The 19,842-nt window shown below is 37.7% G+C and overlaps 1 protein-coding gene and 1 long non-coding RNA gene across 7 annotated transcripts in view; one reads left to right on the forward strand and one right to left on the reverse strand.

The window, feature by feature from the left end:
- Positions 1-7,822, reverse strand: part of LOC141572127 (uncharacterized) — a 197,738-nt gene extending 189,916 nt beyond the window's left edge. The window contains exon 1 of the long non-coding RNA XR_016018655.1: positions 7,154-7,822. This is a non-coding gene — a long non-coding RNA (uncharacterized LOC141572127). The remainder of the gene's footprint in view (positions 1-7,153) is intronic.
- Positions 7,823-7,922: 100 nt separating this feature from the next.
- SH3GLB1 (SH3 domain containing GRB2 like, endophilin B1) overlaps positions 7,923-19,842 on the forward strand; it is a 38,524-nt gene continuing 26,604 nt past the window's right edge. For 2 of the 6 annotated variants that reach the window (XM_019751756.3, XM_019751758.3), the window contains exons 1-2: positions 8,087-8,304; positions 18,405-18,546. In XM_019751756.3, the coding sequence (XP_019607315.2) occupies positions 8,233-8,304; positions 18,405-18,546 (214 nt within the window). In that variant the 5' untranslated portion in view covers positions 8,087-8,232. Of the gene's footprint in view, positions 8,305-18,404; positions 18,547-19,842 lie in introns of all 6 variants that reach the window. The other 4 variants (XM_019751762.3, XM_019751757.3, XM_019751760.3 and 1 more) reach the window with 4 other exon arrangements.

Raw genomic sequence — 19,842 nt, forward strand, 5'->3', positions numbered from 1 at the left:
AGAAAAGAGAACATACACTTGTCTAGAGCCCCTTTTTCTGTGACTGCCACCCAGGAAACACTTCCAGATCTCCTGGCTCTACTGGCCAGTGGAACTTACGCTTGCAGTCCCACAGAACTTTATATATTTGCATACTTTAAAAGATGCTGCCTGAGGGTCTGGCTTGCAATCAGCTTCAATCTAGGTGCTGACTGAGATCGTCCCCTTTGAAATACTAACAGATTTTGACACACCCTCAACTATGGCAGTTATTAAATATAAAATAGGTTGCTTGGACAATTGCAAAGGTTTGCAAGACAACAAAGAGCTAGCACAGGGCTGAATGACAAGATTCATCTCCTACACGAAGACAACGCTTCAAGAGTGTGACAGGTGGTTGTTTCATCTAAAGCATACCAATCAACATAGAGAGTCAAACAAAATGAAGAAAGAAAGGAATATGTCCCCCCAAAAGGAACAGGATAGAACCCCCGGGGGGGGGACCCTTAATGAAACAAAGATTAGTAATTTACCTGTAAGAGAGTTTTTAAAAAATGGTCATAAAAATGCTCACAAAACCCAAGAGAAGAATAAATGAACACAGTGAGAATTTCAACAAAGAGTCAGAAATATAAAAAGGTACAAAACAGAAGTCAGAGCTGCAGAATACAATAACTGAACTGAAAATACACTAGAAAGATTCAACAGCAGATTAGATAAAGCAAAGAAAGGATCAGTAAACTTGAAGACAAAGCAGTGGAAGTCACCCAACCCATCAGACCAGCAAAAAATAAGTAAATAAATAAGAAAAAGAGAAGATAGCTTGAGAGACATACAGGAAAAGTAGAATAACATTTGTATTATAGGGGTCTCAAAAGAAGAGGAAGGGGGTAACAAAAATTATTTGAAAAACAATGATATCTGAAAACTTCCCTAACCTGGGGAAAGAAACAGACATCTATATCCAGGAAGCTCAGAGAGTTCCAAAATGAAGAACCTGAAATGATCCACAACAAGACACATTATAATTAAAATATCAAAAGTTAAAGACAAGAAGAGAATCTTAAAAACAGCGAGAGAAAAGAACTTTTTATATAAGGGAAGCCCGATAAGCCTATCAACAGATTTTTTCAGCAGAAACAGTGCAGGCCAGAACAGAGTGGCATGATATAATAAAAGTGCTGGAAGAAAAAAATAATTCCAACTAAATAATTACCCATCAAAGTTGTCATTCAGAACTGAAGAACAGATAAAGAGTTATCCAGACAAGCAAAAGTTAAAGGTTCATTATTACTTAACCAGCCTTACATGAAATGTTAAACAGACTTCTTTAAGCTGAAAGAAAAAAGTGTTAATTAGTAACAAGAAAATATATGAAATAATAAATGTCATGGAAAAGCAAATGTATAGTAAAAGTAGTGAATCAATCATGTATAAAGCCAATATTAAGGTTAAAAGACAAAAGTAGTAAAAATAACTAGAATTATAACAATTTGTTAAAGAATACACATAATAAAAAGACCTGAAATATGACATCAAAAACATAAAACAGGGTGGGGTATGAGAGTAAAAATGTAGAGCTTTAGAATGCAATCAAACTTGCTATAAACTTTAAGTAGATTTTTATAAATGTAAGATGTCATGTGGGAGCATCACAATGACCACAAAGCAAAATCCTATAACTGATACATAAAAGATGAAGTGACAGGAATCCAAGCATACCAGTAAAAGAAATTATCAAACCAAAGGAAAAGAGTAAAGGAAGAAGAAAGAAAGAGAAACTATAAAATAGCCAGACAACAATTACCAAAATGTCAATAAGTACATCCCTATCAATAATTAATTTAAATGCAAATGGACTCAATTCTCCAATCAAAAGACAGAGTGGCTAAATGGATTAAAGAAAAACTAAGACTCATCTATTTCCTGCCTACCAGAGACTCAATTCAGATGTAAGGACACACACAGACTGAAAGTAAAGAGATGAAAAAAGATACTCCGTGCATGTTAATGGAAACCAAAAGAAATGTGGGATAACTATACTTATATCATACAAAATAGATTTTAAAACAGAGACTATAATAAGAGATACAAAGAAGGGTACTACATAATGATAAATGGTTCAATCTAACAAGAGGATATAACATTTGTAATTATTTATGCACCCAATATAAAGGCACCTAAATATATAAAGCAAATATTAATATATACACAAATGGAGAAATAGATAGTAATCCAATAATAGTAGATGACTTTAATACCCCACTTAAGTCAATAGATAAGTCATCCAGATAGAAAACCTATAAGGAGAGAGAGATCCAAGATGGTGGAGTAGAAACACTGCCTGCTTCCTTCCACGAACACATTAAAATTACAACTAAATTACAGAACAATCAACCTGGAGAACCACCTGAAGTCTAGCTAAACAGAAGTTTTATAACTAAGGATATAAAGAAGAATCCAAGTCAAGACTGGTAGGAAGAACAGAAATGTGAAATGGGCTGGCCCCACACCTCTGTGTCACAGTTGAGAATCAGAAAGGATACCTTGATTGTGGAGGTTACCCCCCCAGAGGTGCAAGGGACCCCAGCCCCACACCAGGCTCCCCAGCCCAGAGTACTGGCACTGGGAAGAGGAACTCCCGAAACACCTGGCTGTGAAAACAGTGGGGGATTCTGACCATCTGGGTGGGACAGAAGACTGTGGCAAATTCAGATGTCCTCTTCAAAGCCCTCACACAGATTCACTCACTTGCGGGCACTTACCTTGGGCTCCAGAGGAGGGATGTTGAATCACAGGGCATTGTAAGCATACAGGGGGCAGACTGAAGTGTGTGGCTTCCAGGCAAGGGCTAGAGAACAGTTCCCATTTTCCCTGTGTGGGGTCCTTCTCCCATGCAGCCAGCAGGCGGGCACCATCTTTCTTGTGCTGAACCCTCCCCCATTGGCCAAATCTGAATCTGAATTGGTCTGGTGAGCTCATCTACTCCACCCTGATGACTTCCTGGAACCCTGCCCCACTCAATTCCCCAAACACTGGAGGAACTTTCTCAGTCAGCAGCCAGCCACCCCCCAACCCACACCCCCACACCCCACATTGCACTCTTCTTTGGAAAACGATTAGAGTATGTGGGCCCCAAGTGAGCAGTGACTGGCCTTGGTGTGTGGTTTGAGACTTTTGCTACATAGCTCCAGGCTCAGAACTGGCACCAAACCAGAATCTACATTAACCTGGTGAACACAACTCTTCCCACTCTAGTGACTCCCTGAAACCCTGCCTCACCCAATTTGTGTACTGCACAAGGCTTTATCAGTGGCTGAATCTTAAAGGGGCTAGTAGGTGCAGCAGGTCTCAGGGTATCCTAGTTTGTTGTAGAGCTATGCAGGGCCCACTGGTGGCAGCTGTCCTCAGTTTGCAGCATGGCCTCTCCCACACACCTCCAGGTATAGCACAGTCAGTGAACAACAACAGAACACTTTATAGCTCTTACCAGGTAGTCCCTGGCCAGTCACAGGCAGTGGCTGATCTAGACACGCACCAAAGCCCTTCCCAAGAGGCCCCAGAACCAACACACTTGGAGGATGTCTTCAGACCACAGCAGAGTACCACCCAATTAGCCCCATAAGTGGCACATACAAAGGGTGAGCTCAATAGGCACCAGACACTGCTGGGGCAAATCCCGTTCAGTGGGGTAAGCCCCCTGCACAACAGCCCATAAGCTGTGGATGTGGATAAAATGCATAGCCAATCAGCCTAAGGGTGAATCCCACCCAGTGATGTGCCAGTAACAATCAAGTTTCAACTATAACAGGAGAGCACACACAACCCACACAAGAGAAACTCATGGAGCACCCAGTGCAGGTGACCAGGGAGACTGTGACACTGGGCTCCACAGGGTACCTACTACATAAGGCCACCCAGCCAAGACTGCGAGACATAGCAGATCTACCTAATACATAGAAACAAACACAGAGAGGCAGCCAAAATGAGGAAACAAAAAAATACGTCCCAAATGAAAAAATAGGAGAAAATTCCAGAAAAAGAACTAAACAAAATGGAGGCAAGGAACCTACCAGAGAGAGAGCTCAAAATAATTAAGGACGCCCAAGGAACTTAGTGAGAACTTCAACAAAGAGACTGCAAGCATATAAAATAACATAGAAACCATAAAGAAGAACCAGTAAGAAATAAAAAACACAATAACTGAAATGAAGACTATACTAGAAGGAATCACCAGCAGACTAAATGAAGCAGAGGATCGAATCAGCGATAAGACAGCAGAAAACACCCAATCAGCAGCAAAAAAATAATAACAATAAAAAATCTAAAAAAATAAGGATAGTTTAAGGGCCCTTTGAGACAACATCAAGCACACCAATACTTGCATCATAGAGGTACCAGAAGGAGAAAAGAGAAAGAAGGGATTGAGAATGTATTTGAAGAAATAATGACTGAAAACTTTCCTAACCTGGTGAAGGAAATAGACATACAATTCCAGGAAATGCAGCGAGTCCCAAACAAGATGAACCCAAACAGGCCCACACCAATTCATATTAAAATTAGAATAACAAAGGTTAAAGACAAAGAGAATCCCAAAAGCAGCAAGAGAAAGGCAACTGGTAACATAAGGCAGCTCCCATGAGATTGTTAGCTGATTCCTCAACAGAAACTTTGCAGGCCAGAAGGGATTGGCACAAAATATTCAACATGATAAAAAACAAGGCACTACAGCCAAGATTACTCTACCCAGCAAAGCTATCATTTAGAATCAAAAGACAGGTAAAGAGCTTCCCAGACAAGAAAAAGCTGAAGGAGCTCATCACCACCCAACCAGTATTACAAGGACTGTTTGAGGGACTTCTTTAAGAAAGGGGGAAAAATCAAAATTATGAGTAATCAAATGATAATTGCTACATATCTATCAACAATTGCTTTCAATGTAAATGGATTAAATGTTCCAATCAAAAGACATAGGAGGGCTGAATGGATAAGAAAACAACATATACTGCCTACAAGAGACTCCCTTCAGATTGGAAGATACACAGACAGAAAGTAAAGGGATGGAAAAATATATTTAATGGAAATGAAAACAAACAAACAAAAAAGCTGGGGTAACAATACTTATACCAGACAAAATAGACTTTAAAACAAAGGCTATAACAAGACACAAAGAAGGACCTGGTAATCTCACTTCAGGGTATTTATCTGAAGAAACCCAAAAGCTACTTCGAGGGGATGTGTGCACCCATATGTTCATTGCAGCATTGTTCACAATGGCCAAGATGTGGAGACAGCCTGGGTGTCTGTTGATGGAAGAATGGATACAGAGGAAGTACACATATACATGGAATATTGCTTGGCCAGGAAAGGGAATGGGTTCTTGCCATCTGCAGTGGCCTGGATGGACCTAAGGGATATTATGCTGAGTGGGGTGTCAGACAGAGAAGCACAGATGCAATGTGATTTCATTTACATGTGGAATCTAAAGAACAAAACAAACAAACAAAACAAAAACAAACTCATAGACACAGAGACCATATTGATGGTTGTCGGATGGGAGAAGGGTTGGGGGTGAGTGAAAAAGGGGAAGGGATTAAGTAGTGCAAATTAGTTGTTACAAAGTAGTTATGGAGATGTAGGGTATAGAATAAGGAGTATAGTCAATAATCTTGCAATAAGTATGGTGTCAGGTGGGTACTAGATGTGTTGGGGTGATAGATGGGAGTGGGTTGGGGGCAGAATGAAAAAGGTGACGGGATTAAGAACTACAAACTGATAGTTACAAAACAGTCAAGGGAATGTAAAGTAAGGCACAGGGAATATAGTCAATAATACGGTAATAACTGTGTGTAGTGCCAGGTGAGTCCTAGACTAGTCAGGGGGATCATTTCTTAAATTATACAAATGTCTAACCATTATATTATTACCTGAAATTAATATAAATTAATATTGAATATCAACTGTAATTGAAAATTTTTTAAAGGGAGAAAAGGTGAAGGGGAACAAAAGATCCAAATCTCCAGGTATGAAACAAATAAATCATGGGGATGTAATGTACAGCATACGGAATATAGTCAACAAGATTGTGATAACGTGGTACGATGTCAGATGGTTGCTGGACTTGTGGTGATCATTTCTTTAGGTATATAAATGTTGAACATATGGTGCACACCTCAAACTAATAATATTGTATGTTAGCTATATTTTAATAAAAATCTTTTTAAAAACTTTTTAAAAAGAATATAATTGGCAACCTCAAAAACGGTTTTTAGGTATAGTTATAGAAGTGGAAGTCAACTACATGGAATTAAGCAGGAAATAGATGATAAGAAAATTGAGGCAGTACAATATAGTCGTGTGAATCTGTCAGTGAAACAAGAGAAACAGTATTACAGCTATAGTGGGCTCAACAGGAAGATGTGTAGGTGTCTTCCAAGTCAGGAAGATCTACACCTTTGAAGAAGAGGATCCAGAGTTTCTTCCTATAATGGTGGATGTGATGCTGTGATTCTTTTGTAGAAATGGACATAGATTATGGCAAATGTACTTATTCTGAAGATAGACATCGGTGGAGAGTGAGTGCTTTTCCACATATAAATCTAAAATGGACAATAAAAGAAAAACAAGATTCCTAATTATATATTTTCTGTCCCATATTTCTGGAAAAGCAGGTTTATGTGAAAGACACATGGAATATTTTTGGCCTGTAGAGTCATTCTATTGGAGTTATCTTAAAAAGAAGTGGTTGTTTTTGTCACCACCATAAACAATAAAAGAACATATATATTATGTTATCTGCTGTTCCTTACAATACCTTTAGGAACTAATCTTTCAGACTTTAACAACAGCCACTCTTTCTGTGGTTGCTGTTTCAGTAAAACAAGCATGAATCCTAGCTCATTTCATTGCCTGCATTCATGGGCCTGCATTTTCCCAGCCCTAATGTAACAAAAGGGCACAGCGACACAAAAAATACAGTGTTTTCTTATTCTTGCTATACTAACGTCTTTCTCCATGCTTGCACCTGTTCTAATTTAGTTCAACTATAGGCTGTATCATGAAAACTGGTTATGAAGTTATTCGGAATTAGGGGGTTTTGAACAGATTTCACATATTATCATTTGTTATTAAATTCACTACCTTGAATCTTTAAGAGTTATTCTATCTCACTCACCATTTTATAGTTCTTTGTGTCCCCCACTTGGCACTTTGTGTCCCAGGCACCATACTCTGGACAAAGCAGGCACCTAAGATTGATCCTGTATCCCAGCAGGTGCATGCTGCCTTCAGGCAGTCACCAAGTCCTCTGGCAGCAAATAGAGCTTCCACTGGGGATGGAGAAATCCCTGAAGGTTGTTAAGTAAAGGAACTGAGAGCTTCTTGAGGGCAAGGACAAAGTCTTGTCCAGGAAGTACCCCAATTTTATCTCAGCCATGGCATCTCCAACACTAGATTCAGTCCTGTACACAATAGATATCTATAATGCTGAAAGAATGAACAAACAACAGGCCCGGTGGGGGCCTGCAAACATGCGCAACCAAACGCCATCCAGGCGTCAGAGAGCAGCTGGGCATGGGTGCTACAAGATGACGGAGCTGTTGTAGAACTGTTGGTTCTATTTCACAGATATTGTAATTCTTTGCTACAATTTCCATATTTTCTCTTAAAACAAAGAGGGGGGTTTGAGTTGTTTCTGCTCTTGGTTCTCACGGACTTAACTACAAACGCGCAGCACTGCTGCGGCCCTGTGGCGCGCCCCTCGCAGCGAACACGACACTCCTTGGGGACCAGCAGGCCAAGCTCCCCGCACGCCCCGCGGCCATACCGCGGCGATCCTGAAGGGGTCGCTGTTCCCGCGATAACCCCTATAAAGGCCCCGCCCCGCGGCCGGCGCCCGCTTGCTCCGTTGGGGACCCGGCCCCACAGGGTCAGAACGCCAGTCTGTTCGTCTTCTGCTCGCTCCCCGCTGCCAGCGGGACGTTAGCGGCCACCCTCGGGACTGGACAGGCCCTACCTCTCGACCCCCGCCGCCGCCGCCGCCGCCCGTCGGGCTCGGAGGCGTGCGTCCTCTCCCCTCGCCCCGCCCTCTCGCCCCCCCCGGACGGAAACGACAGCTGCGGCGGCGGAGCTGGCGCCGCCTCCCTCCACCTACCACGTCTGCCCCCGCCACTCCCTCCCGGCGCCCCAGCCCGGCCGAGGCGCCTCCGCCTCCCCGCTAGGTCAGCCGGCAGCTCCGCCCGGCTGCCGCCCAGGATGAACATCATGGACTTCAACGTGAAGAAGTTGGCGGCTGACGCGGGCACCTTCCTCAGCCGTGCTGTACAGGTACTGGGGTTGGGCGGGTGGCGGTGACCCGCGGGGCCAAGGCGGGGACGTCGGAGCGCCCAGCCGGAGGCGGCGGCGCCCTCCGCACCCAGTCTAGCTGACCGCACGGCAGGAGAGCTGCGGCCGGAGGCCCGGGTGATGGGTGCGGCCTGGTGCCCCTGAGGGCCTGGCGTCAATTTTCTGATCCCCTTCTGCCCAACCGCCGCTCCCGGAAAGTGAGGTGGGGTGGGGACGGAGCCTGGCGTTTCCTCCCGCCCCTGGAGGACACCTTGAGTTCGGCCTCGAGCCGAGGCACAGCACCGCCCGCCTTTCTGACCCCACGACGCGGGTGCTCGTGTGACCTCCCTCCTGGGGCGGGCGGAGGCCTGGCGAGTCCCGCGGGGTTAGCAGAGAGACAAACTGTTCTTGCACCACCCCCACTCTTTCCTTTCCTCTCTTTCGCCCTCCCCGCCGAGTGAGTCTAAGAAGGAAGTTTTTTTCCTTTTCCTGCCCTTCAACCCAAAGAGCTGCCAACACAGTTCCTTCCAGCCCTCTCGCTCCATGAAAGGACGGCCCCTGGGCTTGGCAGCCCGCGGGAGAAATGGAGCTCGCCAGTTGGCGTCCGGACTTTGCCAAGGCCAAGGGGAAACGAGGAGTTTGGGGCTTTCCACTCATTCTCAAAATGGGAAGCACCGGCCGTAGGGCGAGGAGAGAGAGGGGAGACATTTGTGTTGTGCCTGTAGTCCCAGCGGTATGTTTCAAACACCCTTTAAGGGGCAAAGTTAACCATCTCGAGGACCTCCACAATCAAGGAAGTGTCAGTGCTGGAGAACTTGGACAGTTTTCTACATTTCCCACATTATGTCAACTCGGTGAAATCTATGAACAGATGTAAATTTCACTGCAACACGGGTTATAAACAATCTGGTGTTTAAGTTAATGACATAGTTACAGTAGCAACAGCACTCTCTTTTGTAAAGAGAAAACAAGTTTTCTAATACGGGTATCAAATGGATACTGAAATGTAAAACAGTTGTATTGCTTTACTACTTTCCTTGTCTCCATTACCCCAATTTTACTGGCATAGTGGCTCTTACATTGCACTGTTCTTGGCAAAAGAATGGTAGAACTAGAACAAGGTACTAGCTGCCTGTGTTGTGAAAAAACTGTCACACATTTCGCTAGACATTTAACGAATTATCTCCAGTCCTTTCTGTAACTTTGCCAGATAGATGTTATTAACGTTAACCTCCTTTTATATATAAGGAAGCAGCCTCAGAGAGGTTAAGTAACTTGCTTAACTTGCATGGCTAGTAAATAGCCAAGTACTTGCTGACCTACTACTTACTGCAAGCCACTTCTCTCTTCCTGGATAAACACTGCAGGTTTAGGATATATAGAATAATAGAATGTTAGATCCTAAAGAGACCTTCAAGATCATCTAGTACGATCTAAGCATTTCCATAACACTTAAGTAACAATTAAAAATGGGAAAATCCTTCTAGTTCTTGATTTCCAAGTTTTAAAATCTGCAGGGTGAGGCTAGCTGCTTTAACCCTCTGTCCCCCATCTTCCATTAAAATATATTGTAAAGACATTGAACCTTATCGTTAAAATAATTTCTTGATGTAAATTAGCCTACTTATAATAGTTCAAAGACAAGGTACAAGAAGAATGAGTGAATTGAGGGTCTGAAATTAAGTTTGATTTGTGAGACTTAATGTTGATGGCAAAAGAGGCAGAGCCTTTGGTATTGCTTTAGTGCTGATTCCCTATGATTCTAGATGCTGAATGCAGATTTTACACTATATAATGCCCCTCTTTTAAATAGCTAGATATGTTTTCAGGTATATAATCCACACTGCTTAAATAGTATGCATAGTAGAATTTTCTTTAAATTGTCAGTAGACTCACTTTTTAAAATCTGGCAAAGCTCTCACAAGATGTACTACTTTCCAAATGAATTATAATTACTCATTGTTTCAAATTCTTCAGGAAAAAGTTTTTAAATTCTATTCTAATCTGTGAACTGTCGAATAATTTTGAGTCTTAAAAACTTAAGTGTTTACTTCATGTCTGCTTATCCCTACTATTTTGGACATTGGTGATACTGCAGTGAATAAAATCAACAAAACATCTGCCCTTCCAGAAGAACTTAGAATCTAGCAGGAGATGACAAACGAGTGAATACATCAGGTGGTGATGGAGAAAAAGGCCAGAAGGGATTGGTTAATGGCACAGGTGGCAGCTCTTGCCATGTTGTATAGACATGATCAGGGCAAGCCTTTCTAATAGGAGGGGACCTCAAGAAAGTCACAGTTCATAGATTTTTGTGGAGAAAAGCGTTTTAGGCAAAAGGAACAAGTGCAAAGACTCTGAGGTTACAGGGGTGCTAGGCAGACCTGTTAGGGAATTATAACCATAGGACCGGCAAAATGTGACTTAATAAGAGTGGTAGCAGGGAAGGTTGAGAATCTATCCAGTACTGCTTGTCAGACTGACTCGGGGGTATGAGAGGAGGATGAGTCAAGGATGACTCCGAGGTGTTGACGTGAACCATTTACTAAGAAGAGAAAAAATTCAGGAGGAACAGGTTCCTTTAATATGTATTTTTATAGTAAGTCTGTATGTTAGAGATACATTCTGAAATATTTATAAAATATCATGTCTGAGAACTGCTTTAATAGATTTCAGAAGAAAAAAGAGGGGTAATTGAAACAACATTGGCAGAATGTTCATAGTTGAAGCTGGGTTATGGGGTCATGAGGTTTCATTATGCTATTATACTTTTATATATGTTTGACATTTTCCACAATACTTTTTTTAAATAAAATATGTTAGAAAAAATAAAAAAGGGTGGTTTCAAAATGTAACGTGCAAAATTTGGAGTGCTGTGTGGTAATTTTCAACAAAATACTGCTTTTTTTCTTTTCAGTATTTACTCAATAACTGAATTTCCACTCTAAATTGAGTTGACATCAGTATAGTGCTAAAGTGCCAAGTTTCATGCTAAGAATAGCATAAGAACTATGCCAGTTACTCATTATAAGTAATAAGAACAATAAGAATGGAATTCAGCATTCACATTTCCAAATAACAATTTCTATTAAAATTATACCTTACAGAATAGGACATTCTCCAGTTTGCCAACTACCATACATTCTTTTACTTTACTTAAACATTTTTAAGTTAAAAATTAAACATGTTCCCTGTTTTAAAAAAAGTAAAATTAAACTGTTAAAGTATCTAAATGGTCTCATAACTCCACTCTTACCCTTCTAAAATTTGTTTATATTCCTTGGTACTTTAAAAAAAAAAAAGAATGTTAAGGTGAAATATATAAATAACTTGAAATATCTGTTACTTAACAGTCTATTGAGATGCTTTTGTTGTTCTTAACTCCCTCAAAACAATAGAATACAAAAGCATCAGGCAATTTATCCTCGATCAATTGTTCCTTTATTAGTCTTAAAAGCCATTTATTAGTTCTTAGAATCTGTCTTGAGTTTGGCATTAAATACTCCCTTCTGGCCTTGTCTTTTCTCTCTCTTTCATATAAACACTATTCTTATCAAACTATTTTTTTAATTTCAAAAGTATCTTGTACTTTTCTAACTCTAGACTTGTTCATAAGCTAAACTCATCTTGAATGCCCTCTGTCTCCTCTCTGTGTAGTCTTTCCTTCGCTCATAATACAATTTCAGGTCCATCTCAGACCACAGAAGCTTGGTGTGAAATCATGTGTTATTTTTCAATTCTGTATGATCATGTGGCATTTTTCTTCTAATGAACTGTTATTTAAGGTCCCTTGGAGCTCTAAAATTCCGTTACTCTGTGGTTTTCACATCTCTAATAAGACTGAATGTCCTAAGGAATCGAATCTGTTTCTTTCTTATTCACTTCTCACACTATCCAACATGGTTCTTTTAATTTTTTATGTCATTTTAGCCAGGCAAGGTAGTTAGTATACATCAGCAAATTTCACTCTTTGAATCATTTAGCATGTTAAATAATTTTGTTATTTTTTTTTTAGTATTTTTCTAACATTATATGTACTGACCTTGTAGTTGATTAATGCCAGTCTAAAATATTAAACTGTTTAATTCAATCTATATTTATCGAGTACCTGCTAGGTGCTTGGCATTGAAGGCTACTAAGATGAATGAGACCTACTTGCTGCCCTCAAGGACTTCATAGCCTAGTCCATTTGTCATAATTAACTATTAGTAAATATCCATTTTGTAGTAAATATCCACTTTGTGAATTATTTTCTTTGTTTAATCTTTCAAGTGGGCACATTTTTAATTCAGAATTGATATTGAAGTAAAATTTTGCTCACCATCTTTAAGAGTGTATACTTTCTAAAAAATATATTCTCAAATTACATTACTTAGGGAGGGAGTTTATTTTAAATTTCTAACATTTTCTTTGAACTGACTACTAAAGTTACACTGTAAACCTCATGACTGCCAGCTATTTCCTGAAAAGGAAATTCTTTAAAATTTAGTTTCAAGCTTGGCCTTGATCTCCCATTTAATTTAGCAAGCATTAATAGTGTGTCTAAGCTGGAGATCTAAAGATGACTACAATGCCACCACCCTTAACTACTGGCTCCTGTCAGCTGCTGTCTGGATGGAATTCCAACTTGGCCAAATAGTCTCGCAAGCCCTCATTTCCTTTGTAGAATTTAAACTGCAGATAACTTCACCATGTCTCTCAAATTCTAATAGATAAAACATGTCACATTCAAGTCCATGTTTTCTCATTATGTAAAAACAGTATTTAGTGTTACCCCAAACTGTTCGCATCCATTGATGTATTGACGTTAATTGTAAACACTAGGTAGAAGATGGTTTATTAACCTGATGTTAAAATAATTATGTATGAGCTTAAAACAGTGGTTCTCAGCCTTAGCTGCACTTTAAAATTACCTGAGGAATGTTTACAGGCTGCACCCCAGTCCAATTTAATTAGAATCCTTACGGTTGGATTTGACATTTAAAATAAAATTTAAAAAAAGTGTTTTTGAAAGCTGTCCCATGTAATTCCAAAGAGCAGCCAAAATTGAGAACAATCTACGTTCAAGTTTATTACTACGTTATATTCAGAATTTGTTACACATTTTCCACAAGAAGTTTGCTACTTTCAAACTATTACTTTACCCAAAGAATTGATGGTTAGAATTTATATCAATAGATGTCTTTAATCACACAATCTTTTTACTTGTAGTGCAATTTTCTTTCTAGTAAGGAAGGATATGGAATCTGGGCTCCTTGGTTCATACTATAGGCTACATTCCTATTCTGTAGTAAAGGAAGGATTACAGTGCCTGGTATAATGTGGCTGACTCAAAGTCAGTCCTTCCCTTAAAGCAATATTTAGAGAAAATTAATAAAGAGAGAGGATTAAACTTTCTGTTCTCGTGTCATTTTACTGTATTACTAATGAAATATTGTGAAAGAATTGTATATCAAATTACATTTTAGAGAACACTGGATTTGGATTTCCATGACTTATATGCCTTCTGACTTTCAATGTAAATTGTTTTCACAAATGGATGTAATGATCAAATGGTACTGCTGTACATTCATTAAAATGCATGCTTAAAATTAACTGTAGTTTCTAATTAACAACAATTATCAAGAAACTACAAAGTCAGCCATGGTTTTAGACTTAAAATGTTGAAAACAAATTTTTAAGGGTAAAATTCAAAATTTTTGATAATTAGGAAAAGGATCTTTTTTAAAAAAGAAAGAATTGATAGGTCTTTTGTCCGTCTGAGAAGAGTACCGTTATTATGACTCTATGTTTGTGTTCAGGAAGTGTTGTTAAGGTCATAAAAGCCTTGAGGGCAAGACCCATGACATATGCTGATCATACATCTCATACAGAAGGAAATACATACCATTTTCTCCATAAATATTTTTATTAATAATTTAAACCTTAATTTACTTGATATGACTCATCATTTCCTGCAGTAGACTTATTTTTTTTAAATGTTTTAGAGAAAAATGTACGTATTAAATATTGTACTACTTTGTTATCTTAGCATGTCGTACCTTCTGATTAACAACGGAAACAATTCTGAAGAGTCCCCACAATGATAAAATCATGGGAAATATTATACCTTTACAATTATACATTTAAGTAATAACATTTAAATTTACAATTTCAGCTTAAATATATAACATTAACAATATTCTGTGTCTTCCCCCCACCCTTTTTTGTTCGTTCTACATAGGATTAAGGTTAGGTCACCCTTAATTTGATGATTATTGATGATCATGTAGGAAGCAGATGTGGTCTGTAGGATACAGCTGACCAGACTGCTGTGAACAAAGACACAAGGGCAAGGACGCACAGAATATTTTTGGATAATGGTGATAAAAAGTGTTAGTTTTTTTGACGTCAGCAAGTATTTACTAGAAGGGTAGTATAGTGTAATAAGACTATGATTCAAAGAGATGTGAGATTCAATCTCAACACTGACTTTGGGGAAAATGTTTAACCATTCTGAGCCTCACTTCTTCATCACTAAAATTATGATTTTTACCTATATAACAATTTTGTTTTAGTGTTTGATATAAAATGCACAGCTTAGTATGTTGTATGGCATTTCCTAACATGTACTAAGCCCTGACACTGTTAAGAATGCAGAAGTATGAGAAAGGTTTTATAAATGGTTTTATTGAGGGGGGAAAAAAACATTAAACAAAAAAGTAGAGGATAAAATGACCATAATGTACTGAAATGTGAAGCACAAATGTAGGTAGAGTAAAAAAATTATAGCTGTTTTCACTCAGAAAGTGTAAATAAACATCACATAGAATTTATTACTGATACTTTAAATACATTGTTCATGTGGGCCTTTCTACTGCTGTTTTCTAGACAAGTTTTCTATAATTAGACTCTCTCTCTCTCATATTTAAGCATTCCTTATATTTTTTGTTTTTGTTTTTACTCCTCTGAACTAAAATAGTAAAAACCTACTATGTTTGTTTGTAGAATCTTACTTTGTAAGTCAGCTTACATATTTTCTTTGTTTTTTGCTCAGACTCTTTAACAAATAAATGACTTGTTAAATACTCATCTTTGCTCTATTACACTTTCACACTCTGTTTGTCTTTTTTCAGTAAAAAAAAAAGTGTATTTAATGAGCGATACCTGTAAGGTAGTGTTATGAGAATCACAGAGGAAATATTATTAAATAATTAAGTAAACAGGCCTTTTGACCTGAAGATTGAAGTATTTTATTTTCCAAATAATTAATTTTCTAATTTGATTCTCTGAAATATTATTGGGAGAAGAGTTGCCCTGAAACCTAACTGTATCAGATAAACTCAGTGATTATTTCTTTAATCACTGCTTATAAACAATGGTTAGTAATTTTTAGCCTATATGTTTAATTCCAGTGTGTTTCTAATACATCTGTTAGGTAAAGTTTAACATGATTTTATGTACTAAAAAAAATAGGCCTGTAGATTTCTACTGTTTAAATAATATTTTTCATTTAGCTCTCCTATAACAGAAACCATGTTTTCTAGTTCTTAACAGAGTTCTTTTCACAAAGACTGAGCTAATAAATACTGATTTTTAAATTATAGATCTGTTCATTGTTGTAGTAATCTGTTCTTGGGTATTAAATAAAATTAAGGACTTCTACCAAAAAATTAATATGCATAAAGGTGGTATTAATAATCCTCTAGAAGTGCAACTGGAAGATAAATCATCAGAGGAATCTATATTCTTACCTTGGATCTTTATATAGCTCATTTCTTATCATTCGGTCTCAGGTTAGTTGTTACTTGCTCAGAGAAGCTAATTTTCTAACCACTGACATCTCTCAATCCTCAAACTCCTGCTCCCTCTTCCAGGCCCAGGTTGCATATCTTTCTCCCTTTGAAGCCTTCCCTGATTCTCCTGCTCCCTTGTCCCCTTGTAGAATGAATTCTTCTTTCCTCTATACTTGAATTCATTAATTCACTCAGTTAATCATTTAGTAACTCACTCAAGAAAAATTGGACCACCTATGTTGGTCTTGAGTCTCCACCATCTTTTTATCCTTGTATGCTTATTAAAAAATTGTTTATTGTCAGTCTTCCCTATTAAAATTTAAGCTCCCAAGAGCAGAAACCTTGTCTATTTTTCTGGTTGCTGAAAGCCATGTGCCTAGAATAGTGCCTAGCACATAAGTAGGTGCTTAATAAGTATTTATGAAGGAATAAATGGAATGAACATATTAAGGTGCTAAGTGAAGAATTTTTTTGGTAGATCCTCCTTTATACTTGTACCGTGTTTCCCCAAAAATAAGACCTAGCCAGACCATCAGCTCTAATGCGTCTTTTGGAGCAAAAATTAATGTAAGACCCAGTCACATTTTACTATAAGACCGGGTCTTATATAACATTAAGACTTGTCTTATATTAATTTTTGCTCCAAAAGACCCATTAGAGCTGATGGTCCGGGTAGGTCTTATTTTCAGGGAAACAGGGTAGGTGATGTTCACCTAGGTGTATGTTTTTCTTCCCCCCCACCCCTCCTATTGGCTACTTTATCTGGGAGATTATCTAAACATTGGGAGTAGTAGGCTCTGAACATGGAAAATTCTAATCTATACTTCTGTAGGAGTCTGTTGCTTAGAATCTCAGGGATCTGTAGAGACAACCAGAGTTCTCTTAAGAATGACATTGCAGTTACCCAACTGATCTTAGGATCAGGGTTTTGACCTTTTGCCCAGTGCCTCGCCTGTCCTCAGTTACAGTATACTGCAGGCTTATGGGCTTAGGCAATAGCTTTGGAACTGCTTTTCTCAGTCCCACCCATTGGGTCAGGTCTTGGCTACAGGCCAGTCTCAAAAAAAGACCTAAGGCTTTACAAAAACTACTGAAGCTGTTATTTCTAGCCCCTGAATAAGACCTTTGGTGGGGGATTGTAACCAGAAGTCTAAGAATAACATTCTAGAGAACATTTCAGCTAAAAGTTCCAACTGATAATTAGTTGAAAGTATTAGACCAAGGAGAAAGATGCTGAAAGAAACAGATAATAAAACTCAGAAAAATGAAGCAGCAGAAGATATTTTAAGAAGTGAGAGAAAAAAAACAAAAAGTAAGATGAACATTATATTTTGTTAGCCAGAAATGACTGAGCATAGAATTAGTGTTAGTGATATACCTCTGTTATGATGGGGGAGAGGCACATATTCTAGAAAAAAACTTATGCATGGTAAGCAGCCTGAGTCATTATCACTTCTAGTATTTAATTACAAGTGTCCAGAACTCTATAAAATCTACACGGAAATCTTTTTACTTCTTTGTTAGTGTAGGAACAATTCTTCCTTTCCTCAAAAACCAACACGCTCAAGATAATAAAAAATAGATACATTGAGTATGTTTAACCACATTTTATGATCTTTAAAAGATACCTCCATAGTTTGAATAGGATATATTATAAAAGTTAGTCAACAAATCTGTTGCTGGAACATATCCTGAAGAAACAACTTAAATGGTAGTTTCCCAGAACATCCCATAAAACCCTATCTAACTAGGTGTGATTAAAATGCCAATAATACAAAGCCACATTAAACATAAACAGTCCTTTTTAAATTCATAATAATAATTACTAGGCACCGAACAAAGTGATTTACATATACTTACTTAATTCTCAAAGTACTATATGATATGTATTGTCTCTTTTACAATAGAGGATACCTAAGAAAAAAATATTCAAAAGCTTGCTCAGGACACACAGCATTGCAGTCAGGATATGAATTCAAATTAAACTGACTCAGGATCTTTTCACCTCTATACTAACCTACCTTTATAAGTAAGAAATATTTGTATACTTTATATACCAGGCAGTATACTAGATTTTCTGTAGATTACCATACATTTTAGCAGAACTAAGGATACGTTTTTACTATAAGATAGGGGCATAATAAGTGCCACAAAGAGGTATAAATTACCATAGGGTCAAAAAAATAGCATTCATATGCAATGGTTTACAAACAATTTGCATGTTTGGGATTGTTTGAATTTGAGTTTTCTTTTTAATTGTTGATAGAGGTTCCTAAAATGTATTGAGGTATATTTATTTATTTATTTATTTTTTATAATCGTTAACAGTTCACAGAAGAAAAGCTTGGCCAGGCAGAGAAGACAGAATTGGATGCTCACTTAGAGAACCTCCTTAGCAAAGCTGAATGTACCAAAATATGGACAGAAAAAATACTGAAACAAACTGAAGTATTATTGCAGCCAAATCCAAGTAAGAAACTTTTGTTTACCTTATTGACTGATCTTATTAAAAGGTACTTGTTAGTAGGTTTTTTAATGTTAAAAAAAAATGTTTTCATGGTTATTGGAAAAATAGAACTTTTTGATTTGTGGCTTTGAGATTTATGTTTTTTTTTTTTTTTTTTTTTTTTGCTTTTGGTGAAGAAATGGGTGATAAACACTTCTTTGTGTATCCTCTAACAAACTGGCAAATAATGTTTTTCAGGCCTTTGTAGAGTCCTCTTGAAAACTCAATTTCAGACAGTGACTTTGAATTTTAAGTTATAAAGAGCTATGAAAATCAATTAATCTTTTTCACACAGGAGAGAATTATCCATAAATAATTAAGGGAAAATTATATAAAAAGTTAGTTACCAATTATTTGTTTATGTTTTACATTTTGACATAAATTATTCCATTTGATTTTTACACAACTCTTGAAGGTTTTTCAGGTCACTCAACTCAACCTTGCAAATAAGGTTCACAATAATTGTTTATTAACTGAAACTCACAAGTTAGCATTTTGTCCAGTGTTAATTAGAAGAGGAACTTGAACTAGAACCAGGTGGGTTGACACCCATTCTTTTCACTATGAGCTTTACATTTCAGAACTGAAGATCAAAGACAGCAATGAGTGCTTTCCTTCCCCTTTTCCCTAGTGTTATTGTATAAACTTTTAGATACTAACTTAAAATTCCAAGATTTAAATTTTGTTGCTATTAGATAAACCTCAAGCACTATAAAAAATATTAGTAATTCTGTGCTATTTTTAAATTGTGGTGATCTTTTAAAATAGACCTTTTGCAATCTGAGGCCTGTTTTCTTTGGATACCCTGTAGTACCTCTTACTCAGTTAAGGCTATTTAAATTATATACAATGTCACCTTAAAAAAAAATATTAGACAGTTTGCCTCTTGTTCCTTTCTCTACCCATCGTTCCTCATACTCATACGTAATCTGTACTACTACACGTTTTTCTGAATGGCAAATAAGCTCATACACGACTGGTAAATGGGAATGGTGTCAGTATAAAGAAGTTACAGTGGTTTTAAGTATGAAGTAGTAATGATTATTTTTGTTTTTTCATGCTCTGGTAATAAAGTTACATGGACTTTGAGTGGTCAAACCAAACTCTATTTTCTTGTAAAGTCCTATTATTTTTAGTGTATGATTTTTCAGAACCTAGAGTTTTTCAGAAATCCATATATTGAATTATAGCAGAATTGCCTACATATTTTTAAACATTTTATTATGACTTATTGAAATGAAACACTTATTTAAAAATACC

Source organism: Rhinolophus sinicus, chromosome 14 (genome assembly GCF_057876585.1).
Source record: "Rhinolophus sinicus isolate RSI-liver-muscle chromosome 14, RSI-T2T, whole genome shotgun sequence".
Taxonomy (NCBI): domain Eukaryota; kingdom Metazoa; phylum Chordata; class Mammalia; order Chiroptera; family Rhinolophidae; genus Rhinolophus; species Rhinolophus sinicus.